This window comes from Schistocerca serialis, chromosome 5 (genome assembly GCF_023864345.2).
Source record: "Schistocerca serialis cubense isolate TAMUIC-IGC-003099 chromosome 5, iqSchSeri2.2, whole genome shotgun sequence".
Classification (NCBI taxonomy): domain Eukaryota; kingdom Metazoa; phylum Arthropoda; class Insecta; order Orthoptera; family Acrididae; genus Schistocerca; species Schistocerca serialis.
The window spans coordinates 186,901,282-186,913,128 of NC_064642.1; the positions used below are offsets into that span (position 1 = coordinate 186,901,282).

At 37.3% G+C, this 11,847-nt stretch overlaps 1 protein-coding gene across 1 annotated transcript; it reads left to right on the plus strand.

Moving 5' to 3' along the window:
• Positions 1-5,343: 5,343 nt before the first annotated feature.
• Positions 5,344-6,549, plus strand: LOC126481840 (piggyBac transposable element-derived protein 3-like). Its single transcript, XM_050105800.1, has 2 exons — positions 5,344-5,693; positions 5,754-6,549. The coding sequence occupies exons 1-2, from the start codon at positions 5,344-5,346 to the stop codon at positions 6,547-6,549; spliced, it is 1,146 nt and encodes a 381-aa protein (XP_049961757.1).
• Positions 6,550-11,847: the final 5,298 nt, after the last annotated feature.

Below are 11,847 nucleotides of genomic sequence, written 5' to 3' on the forward strand. Positions count from 1 at the left end.
TGAGTCAAATATATAGTTATAAACACTTCAATTACATAGTGTATTTCCACTTTCAATTGTTGGCATTTTCAATCTGCATACTGTATGATATATGCACTGTGCTGACAGTTGCCACAATTTTAAATGATGAAATCTTTTGACCTCTTCATACTCCTGTAGAATTGAGTTGTTTCTCTTACCAATTTCCATAGTGCATTCCAACAGTCCATCAAAAACATTTCCAAATTGTTCATTTTAGTTCAATATATAATGTAATGTTTCTATTATTGTTTCATCAAAACTCTCACCTTCTCATTAAGAATTGCCTTGTTCCATGATCTCTTTCTCTCTCACTCTCAATGTTTTTAGTAACCAATGGCAGAGAGAAAATTGTGTAGGCATTGTAAGATTTCTTTAAAACTTTGGGAAGTTGAAGCGATGACTCAGAAGCACAGATGATTAATAATGAAAATAATGACATGCTCATTGTTATGCTAGTTAATATGAGTGAATCCATTTCAGGTATGAAAAAAGCAAAAGTGCCAGATTATAGTGTTTCAATAGAACTGATTAACGCTGGAGGCCTAGGGCCTGTCAACTACCCTTTGTATGTGTGTATATAGATACTTACAAAATTTTGTCTCTTACCACATCGAGAAACATTTTTAGGTTTTAATCAAATAAAGGAAGTAGATATAGCACAATGGATCACTTGCAAGACATGATCAGAAGTATGGAACAAAGCAATGAGCATGAGTTACTGCTTTTTTGGTGCTTTGTTGGCATTAGGCTATGGTCAGTGAACACAAACCATTTTCCATTACGTCAGATCCTCTTGCATTGACCAAGAGAGGTGTCGTCAACAGGGAAATAATAAAGGATGCTGGACATCGGATTTGTAGAATGATCTTACGTGATTGATAATGGTACATTACACAATTTGAATAAAAAAATTGTAGTGCAGTACACCTTACCACTATCTATCATCAGCCAAAATAATCATAATGTGCAGCAGAAGAAAAAGTAGAAGCAGAGAATAAGTAAGGAAATAACAGGATGAAGAAGGATAAGATAAAGAAAGAAGATGGTCAAAGGAGATAAGACAGCAGACACAGGAGAGAATTACAAATGGCATCAAGATAACAGCGAATGGGTATTGAGAGATGTTGGAGTGAAGATTTTTGAATCCAGTTGTAGAAATGATTCCTGGTTAGTGAATAATAGTGACTGAGAAAACAAACATTGTCTCTTGCTGGATGGTGAGGTGCTAATGTAAATAGGAGTGAATTAATGAATGGAGTTTTTAGAAATAGACTGTAGTATAACTGATGTAGTGAGTGTTGTATTATGCATCAAATATGTAAATGACGGCATTTAGGCAAAAGATAAGCTTCAGTTCACTGGACAGAGTAATTTGGAACACAGTGATGATAGACTGCATTTTATATTGTTTTTTGGTCTAGCATTTATGTCAAAGAGTACAAGCATTATTTAGTTCGTGTTTTGCGTCAACATTTGTGAGTGATTGGCACAACCATCAGAAACTGCACTGCCAGTCCTTATGAGAGTTAAAGCCACAACAAAACAATCATATTCTGATTCAGCACAATATTTTGACAGCATTGTTTAAAGGCACATTGTTCACCTAACTGCAATGCCAATAGGATATTGGTTAGCATACAGGGTTCACATTTGGGAGGATGACCATTCTAATCCCTGTCCAGCTACACAGATATTTCCTTGAGTTCCCTAAATCACTCCAGGCAAATGCTGGGATGTTAATTTCCTTCAGTATCCTTTCATAATCTGAGCTTGGGTTCCATCTCTAAAGCTCTCACTGTAGGCAGGACATTACTTTTTTTTATGATGAAATATATGCCATTGAGTGCTAGAAAGTTGTATGGTAGTGGATATCTCCAAATCTTGGAGATCATTAGCATTTTGGTTTCTACTTGGGCTATTTCTTCATCTACTCCATCAGTCCAAAAAGTTTTGAGACTGGATTAATAAAAAGTAAAGAAAAGTTGAAGAGTGGTTTTAATACTGAGACTGTTCTGCATAGTGCCCCCCCTCCCCTGCCACTTGAGTACAGTGTACAGAATGTTCATACAACCCTGTAAAACTGCCATAAAAGTCCTTTGGGATATTGTTCAACTTGTGCATCACATTCCTGCCTTCTTCGATCTTCGCAAACCATAAGAGACCCATTCTGCACTTGGTCATTTTGTGGCAGTTTCATATTGGTAACACCAAGTCTAATCACGTGTGATGTTTCTTTCCAGAAAAAAATTGTCTGCATTTATTTATTTATTTTATTTCAATCAAGTCGTGGCAGGCACCCACACAACATTTTTGTTTGTGGGTCAAGGTGTGTGTGACAAACCTTGCACACACTTTTCTCTTCTTCAAAACGTTCTGAAAAGTGTCTTGAACACTTGATTTAGAGATGTGTAGCTTGTTGCTTCACCACAATTTGTGACATACTACAGTCACATGTCCAGTGGGTAATGCTGCCTGCTCAGAACTGACTGGCTGAATGGTCATCTGTTGTTTACAGTTATTAGTCCAAGCTGCCACTGTAATAATAATAATAATAATAATAATAATAATAACAGTTTATTTGTCCATAATAACTTTTATAGTCGTGGACACAGTCAGTCAGTACATACATGAACAATAATAATAGTTTAGTAGTGGAAATAAAGTACGTACAACATTAAAAATCCTTGATGGAGTACAAACATTTAGCAATTAACAGCTGCTTTAATTTTATTTTAAATATGTTTCCTTTTAACATTTTTATGGTATTTGGCAGTCTGTTGTAAAAAATCTTCCAGCAGAAAATGGATTATGATCGGATGCTTTTTTATTTCTGAATTTTATGTGTTAATCCTCCTTTTTCCTTGTATTATAACTGTGGATATCACTATTTATTATACTGTGCTCCATAGTTTCTTTTACAAACAGTATAGTACTTAGAACATATAATGAATACACTGTTAGTATATTATACTTAATGAAGTATTCTCTACAGGATTGACATTTACTAATATTCGCTATTATCCTAATTGCTCTCTTCTGGGCCCTAAAAGCCCTATCCATGTATACCATTGGCGCCCCGCCCCAAATCTCAATACCGTATTGTAGGTGGGAGTGTACAATACCAAAACAGATTTGTCTTAAGACTGGTGACGCTATTATGCTAGAAAGGCATTTTAGCAGGTAGGTATCACACAAGATTTTTTTACACATGTAACTGATGTGCTACTTCCATGCAAGATGTTCATCAACTATAATACCCAGGAATTTATGTTTATCAATTATTTCAATTGATAACTCTGGCTCAGTATCCACTTGTCTTGATTTGTAATTTAGCATAAACTCCATTAGAATTGTCTTTCCTTTATTTAATGCCAATTTATTTTTAGTCATATATTCTGTGATGAGGTTCCTCATATTATATTTCACTGCTAGGTGTTTTGAAGGGCCCCAGCTTATGAAGGAGGTGTCGTCGGCATAATTCACAAGATCTGCATTTTTTGGAATTACTATATCCTTGATGTACACAATGAACAGAAAAGGCCCAATAATACTTCCCCGAGGGACTCCACAGTTAAGAATTTTATAAGATAATTTTACTGTTTGTATAAGTCCCCCGGTTGTATGATACAACTTAACACATTGTCTCCTGTCAGCAAGGTACGATCTTAACAAATCTAATGCCACTCCTCTGACCCCATAAGTTTCTAACTTATGTAGAAGAATGGAGTGATTTACAGTATCAAAAGCGTTAGATAGATCTAGAAAGGTGCCAATAACTTTGTTCCCATCATCAAGTTTGTTCAATACTGCTTGAATAAATGTAGCTGTGGCTGTTATTGTAGACTTGCCCTTCCTGAAACCGTGTTATGAACTTTTTAATATATTGTACTTTGAGAAAAATGATTCCATTTGATCAAGAAATAGCCTTTCCAACAACTTACTAAGTTCTGATGTCAATGAAATAGGCCTATAATTTTGTACATCATTAGTTTTTCCCTTTTTATGCACTGGTCTTATTTCAGTCACTTTTAACAAGTCAGGAAATGACCCCTGTCTGAAAGAGCTGTTTATTAAATGTTGCAGTGGCTTTATTAACTCATTACTGCATTCTTTCAGAAATTTGGCGGAGATGTCATCCTAGCCACTGGATGTAGTTGCTTTTAACCCATTAAGTACCAGTGTCCTATTTTGAGGACAGAGCACATATTTGTTTATAAATACACAATAAATGATTAATTTGCAACTATTACTGTTGTACATCATTTGTTGATGCTTTTTATAACAAATGTATGCTTGCAGGAAACTAAAAGCAATAAATCCTACCATTAATTGATTATTGAATACTTAAGGTACACTTTTTGTTATTACAGGTATTGACTTTATTGACAGTTTAGTAATATTTGGAATATGTGGCAAAGATCTTTTTGTGATTATTTATAGTCAACAATGTGTCTTTTAAATTACTTGCATTGTTAGCTCAATTGGAGTTATATTCATTGTTTTCCATTGTTATAAAATTTGGTGTACTCGAAATAGGATACTGGGACTTGGTGTTATCATATCAGTTATTTGTATTGCTGCACGTTCGAATATGAAACTCTGCTACTGCTGATGTATTTTCTTTTTAGAACGTGGTAATTTTACCAGGTTTCAGTTACCCATTAGTACATAATACAGTTCCAGATGGCCAGAGGTATTTACACATTCCCTTTTCTGTAGTTTGTGCTAATGTATTATTCTTTCATTTCACTTCACTTTATTTTATTACATTGTATTTCATTTCATTTTATATAGATTATAATGGCCTTCAGACGAGATAGATATCTCACTGACGAAGAAACAGAAGAAATAATAAACAGTGACGCATTCTATAATGCGGTGTCAGATGATCAGGACCATATTGATATCACCGTATGCCCTCCTGAAGTAGACTGTACGACCGACAAAGAAGAAGATCCAGACGATGTTACTGGAACCGTGGAAGTCTCAGATGTGCCAGGGGCTATTGAATTACATTTTGTTGCATCAGACAATAACGAAGAAACTGTATGTAAAACTTCACTGCCAAGTACATCCCAAGTTTCCAGAAGTAAAGCGAAGAAGAGACGTCTTACTGATGAGAAAAGCAATTGGAAAAAGACACCTCCCGTTTATACAATGCTGTCTCAAACTATTGAGCATGAAATCAGCACAAAGAGAAAGGAATTGAAGGAACAACTTTCTTCCTTGACTCCGAAAGAGATTTTTGAAGAACTGATGAACGAAAACATATACGAGTTTATAATGAAAGAAACTGTGAGATATGCAGTAAATTAGAAGAATATGCAGGATTTTATCCTCACAGTTGAAGAAGTGAAGGTCTTTGTCGGATTTCTTCTTTTTGCTGGCTACCATAAGCTCCCTGCTGAGAAGCTACACTGGTCTGAAGATGAAGATGTTGGCATACCAATTATAAAGACAGCTATGTCAAGGAATAGATATCAGAAGTTGAAAACATTGATTCATTTTCAAGATAATGACTTAGCCAATGAAAACAAACACAATTGCGGATTCAAAATTAGACCCCTCTTGAATATGATAAATGAATCTTTTCAAAAATTTGGAATATTTGAGGAAAATTTGTCAATTGACAAATTGATAGTCAAATACTATGGACGAAGTGGCCTGAAACAGTTTATCTGAGGCAAGTCTATTAGATTTGGGTATAAGTTGTGGTCTCTTTGTGGAGCAAGTGGCTACTGTTTCAAATTTGATTTATACTGTGGAAAGGATCCAGAAGATACTGCAAGGGATGACCTACTATTGGGATCAAGAGTAGTCCTAAACATGCTGAACTGCATTGAAAAACCCGAGAATCATTGTGTGTACTTTGACAATTTCTTCGCTAGTAGAGATCTTCTGATTCATCTGAGAAATTTGAGTTTTCGAGCAACTGGGACTGTCAGAGGGAATCGAGTTGGTGACTGTCCACTACTGAGCAGCAACGAACTGAAAAAGACAGTTCGAGGAAACTATGACTACCAGAGAATGAGGAATGGTGAAGTCTTATTTGTTCGATGGCACGACAACAGATTAGTTACAATTGGTGCAAAGTTTGACAAAGTTGAACCTTTGGGAGCAGCTATGCGGTACAGTAGACAAGCAAGTAAGAAGACACAAGTGCAACAACCTGCCATTTTGAAGTCGTATAACGCATACATGGGAGGTGTTGACCACCATGACTGGTTAGTTGGAAAATATGCGACGGTAATTAGAGGGAAAAAATGGTACAGAGTCCTATTTACACGTGTGCTGGAAATGGCCCTTGTAAATGCCTGGCTCTTCTACAGACTAGTACATGGGAAAAATGCACTGGATTTACTGGATTTCAGACTCGCTGTTACAGTTACATACCCGAAATTGGGCACTGGAGGACCGAATATTGGGCGTCCAATGGAATACCCATCAAGTCAGTTGAGAGTGATTCCAGACATCAGGTTTGATGGAATTGGTCATATGATTGACAAAAGAAGCACGCAAAGAAGATGAGTTAAGAGCTAAATGCAACGGGAAACCAAAAACATATTGTGTTAAATGCCACGTAACACTGTGTGTGAAGTGTTTTGTACCATTTCACAAGAAATAAATAGTTAAGACTTGAATACAGTTTAGTATGCTATCCGATACTATTAGATCCCAGTGTCCTATTTTGAGGACAGCCATTATATCAGCATGTATAAATATTCTTCGGCTATTTTTGTACTTATTGTGGTTCATACACTATGTACATTATAATTAAGGAATAAAAAATTCAATTTAAAAAAAAATTAATTTGGGACTTAATGGGTTAAGTTGGAAATGGTTCTCAGGATTTCCTGTTCTCGAACACACCTCAGGAAGAACGGATTACTGACATTACTGGGATTTAGCACCTGCGGAGGGTTGATCACATCCTCCTTACTCATCTTACTAAATTGATCTATGAATCTCTCGTATACTTCTTTTGGGTCACTAACCAATTTTTCATTGCCCCTTATTATTATGTTGTTACACAGCTGCACTGATGTCACTTACATTCCAGGTATAAAATCCGTCTCAGAACCTTTCAGACGGATGATGTATGCTGTTTTCTGTTGTAGGGATAGCAATAAAATGGAAATGGCAAAGAATTGTGTGAATTGAATAGTTACTGTGAAATTTAAAACTTTCCTGACGTTTTTGTTCCATGAAATTTCAGGTGAACTGTTAAATATTTGTAACCTGCTGCACAATATTTCAATGAGTCTTTTAGCCTTATTCAGGTGTGAATACCTGTGCCCATGTATCTTTGCAACATAAAACCCAACAGTTTGACCAAAATTTCATAGAATTCTGTAGTTATTGTTTGTAAATGAACATGATCCACCTAATTGTGATGCCAAAACACAAGATTCAAAAAAGATTTATACAACTTTAGAAAAATAGTAATCATAGGATTGTTATGTGAAATTAATTTATTAAATTATGTTCTAAAAGTTACCTATAAATTATTTTAATAGCTTTTGAAATGTAAGGTCACATTGTGAACATCACAAATGATGCAGCGTAGAAACAACTAGAAGCTAACCAAAGACAAAGTCTGAGCATGGAAAAGGCTTGTTGTCACTGTCAGAGTAGCAGTACTGTTGCAGGGATGGGTTCCTTTCAAAACTGCTGAAATCTATGATATTTTTTGCAGAAGTAGATATAAGGAAGGAAGAAGATAAAAGTTGTGAGACATAATGCAGAAACAAAACAATCCAAATGAATCAGAGTCCTTACACATCAGAGAAAGATTTAATCCAGGGAGTTAGGCAGAAATGCAGTATGTCAGCGTCATTATCTGTGCATTAGCCTGCACAGATGACTTGATACGAATGTGGAATGCACCTTTGGGAATCAAATTAGGAAGCCATGTGAACACTTGATCCTATCCAGACAACTGAATAATTATTCAAATTAGTGTACAGGACTGACTTATTCTAAAAACTATTATGTTTATCATGAGTGAAAAGTGCTTGACTTGCTGTAGAATTGTTAGGTTGGGGCTTTGTTGTGACGGGTGCTGTAGTTTTTTCCATGTGGGTGACTATTGGCGTGGGAATAGGGGAAGTAAATGAGACTCATTAGCGGTTTTGTAGGATATGGAGTAGAGATAGGAAGATACTAGAACAGGAGGGGAAAATTGCCGGCCATCAGGCTGAGTTAGACAAGGCCAGGGGAGATCTTGACAAATTAAGGAGGGAGAAGGGTAAAGAGAGGTGGGAAGTGGCAATAGACAACAGGAGGAACAGCCCTAGAACTTTTTCTTACAGCTTCATGGTGGATGTGGAAAATAAATTTGACCTGTTGCTTCAGTTAGAAGATGGTGAGCCTCAAGCAGTTGCAGGTGTAGACAGGGCACAACAGACTTTCAGCAGCAAATTGAAAAGTAAGAATGTAGGGAAATCAGTAAAGAGAAAGAAAGTGTTGTTGTTAGGTAGTTCCCATGGAAGAGGTGTTGGCCAACTTTTGCAGGATGAACTAGTATCAGAATACGTCACCAATTTTTTTAAACCTAGTGCTGGTCTGGAGCAGGTGACAGAGAATTTAGGATCACTTTGCAAAGATTTCACTAAGGAAGACACCATGGTTATAGTGGGTGGGCCAGGTAATAGTATTGACAGAGATCCTGGGTACAGTATAGAGTGTGGCCTGGCAAAGAGTGCATCAGCATTGAAGCATACTAGTGTTGAGTTTGTATCTGTTCTTGGGCACCATGACCGACCTCATTTGAACTCTTCTGCCAAGAGAGTCAATTTGGAGTTGGAACAGCTGCTTATGTCGGGTGCAGGGTCACACATTGGTGCGGTTCCTGTTGATTCTCTCAATAGGTGGGATTATACGAGGCATGCCCTTCACCTCAACAGGAAAGGGAAGGGTAAACTGGCTGTGAAAATAGCAGGAAAGTTAAAGGGGGAAGGCACTGTCATGAGTTATAAAATACCAGTGGTTACAGGGTTCAGAAAAAACCTTTTTAGGGTAGGGAGGACAGAAAGAAACCAAGTCTTAAGAGAGCTTAGGATTGAGACAAACCTTCAGTTTGAGAAAGAAACCAAAAAACATAATTCTAGCTTATTACATCAGCACAAACAGCTGTTGGTTAAGAATTTTCAACAATCAGCAGAAATTTCAATTCTACCCAATTTTAACTCAGTCAATGTGAACTGTCAGCTATCTTTATTGCATCAAAATATTTGAGGACTGAGAAATAAAATTAATGATGTGCATAGAAGAATTAGAGTCCTCAAACCCAGCTGACACAATCTGCCTCTCTGAACATCAAGTGACCAAGTGTTACAGGATTTAGGTTAGCATCTCACTTTTGTAGAGCAGAAATGGAGAAAGGAGGAGTTGCCACATTCTTTAGGAACTGTCATAAATTTAAGAACATAGACATTCATAAATTTTGCCTTGAACAGCATATGGAAGCATGTGCAACAGAAGTAGAATTTCACAAACAAAAAATCCTTCATAATATTAAGTGTATATTGAGCACCTGCAGGTAGCTTTAATCTGTTCATAAACCACCTTGAAGCTGTACTGGCCCATTTAACAACCAAAAACAAAGAAATAGTGGTTGCTGGTGCCTTCAATGTAGATTTCCTCCAAGACTCTCCCAATAAGAACTTATTTGAGTTAATAACACTATCATTCAACTTAATTCCCACTGTAAAGTTCCCCACCAGGGTATTAAATTGCTCACAAACAGCCATTGATAACATCTTTATAGAAAAGTCCAATGAACAAAATTATATTACAAAACCAATAGTCAATGGCAGGGCCGGCCAGAAATTCTGCACTCATGCGGTGCTCTTGCACATGTGCAACTTCCGGGTCACAGCGTGCGCGCCACAGCCGTCAGCGTTCATGTAGTGCATGTTTGTACGCACAGATGTCGCTCCTCTGTTACATGAAGTGCATTATCGACACCTCGTATGTATATGACAACCTGGGCTGTATCTGTAAGATCTGTTGCTTCATCGAGTGCAACAGAGAAAGCAACAAAGTATTTAGTTTTATTTATTAGCTGCCTGTCCAGATCGCTGGCCGTAGCACTGATACGTCTTGTCACTGTTTGTTTGGATGGACTGATTTCTTGAAACCTGCTAACATTCGTGGGACACACAAGTTCTGCAGCATCAATCAGACACCCTTTCAGAAACTCCCCTTCGTAAAAGGGTTTCTCAGATTGTGCAATTCTTAATGCGATTTTAAAACTTGCTCGCAGTGAAAATTTAGTGTGGTTGTCATTCTGGAAAACTGAAAACAGTACATTGTACAGCGTACAGTAAAAGAGACATAAATGTAACACAAGAAAGTAAGAGTTCAAGAAGTATCACTTACTTTGACGTACAGTAAAATCGAGTTGATGTGTCTCATCCATTTTCTTAAGGACATTTAATTTTGCTTGGCGTTCTTCACTGTTGAGTACACTACACTCGCCTTTGTGATATGTATTGTAGTGTCTTTCAATGAAAACTTACGCTGGCCACCTATTATTCGGCACAGCAAACACTGTGGGCTTTCACCAATGGCTACAAAAAAGAATTGCAGTTCCCAGTCATTTTTAAACGACTGAGAACATAGATATCCTGTCCTTCACTTTTTCACAGTACTTGCCGTTTCTCAGTACTTCTGTGTTAAGGTTACGGTCACCAGAGGTAAACAAGACTGGATATGTTGCGCTCTTGCTTGTACCGCAGGGAAGTGGAGCCGCCGCCGTTCATTTAGGACACATGCCTACTAACAGATGTCGCTGTCGCACACGTGCGCACATGTGCAGCACTTCCGCACGTCTGCACACTGTCCAGCGTTTGGCTGGCCCTGGTCAATGGCCTCTCAGACCATGACATGCAATTCCTTCTGTTAATGTTAATATTGAACAGGATATAAAATCTGTTAAATCTGAGCTCAAGCGGGTAATCAATAAGCCAAAAATTGATTATTTTAGGACACTCCTCAGAGACATTCACTGGACTGGTGTTTACAGTGCTCATAGCATGAATGAAAAATGTAACACTTTTGCTAATAAAGTGCTTACCTTATTTGAACACTGTTTTCCCCCAAAACTAACCAAGGTTAGAGCAAAGTCTACAAAGAAGCCATGGATTATTCAAGGAATAGAGGTGTCTTGTAAAACAAAAAGAAAACTGTGTCTGTCAATCCAAAACAGTTCTGATGTTGATGCTATAGCACATTACAAGAAATACTGCAAAATATTAAAGACTATAATACGGACATCAAAGCAAATATATTACAAGGACAAGATAGTCATATCAGATAACAAAATAAAGACAATATGGGATATAGTGAAGGAGGAGACCTTTAGAACCAGACATGAAGAGGGAGAAATAGCATTGAGAGTAAATGATACATTGGTGAGAGATGTGTATAGTGTTGCAGAACTTTTTAACAAACATTTTATAACTGTTGCTGAAAAAGATGGGATGGTCAGGTTCTGTAGATGCTGCTGTGGAATAGCTCAGACCAGACATTTCAAGTAACTTCCATAATATGAATTTGACCCTTACTACCCCAGCAGAAGTAATGTTCATCATAAAATCTTTAAAATCAAAAACATCTAGTGGGTATGATGAAATATCAACAAAGTTAAAGAATGCGATTCTGAGTCACTGAGCCATAGAGAAGGCAATCTTCCTAGGGCTAGGCCCCCGAATACAAGGTCTCTGGTGCTCCAGGTTGGGGGTTGTGTAGAGGGCTACCTCCCCTCTCATGGAAAACAAGACTTGTTCAGGATACTCTACACTTGCGTCAGAAACAGGACTG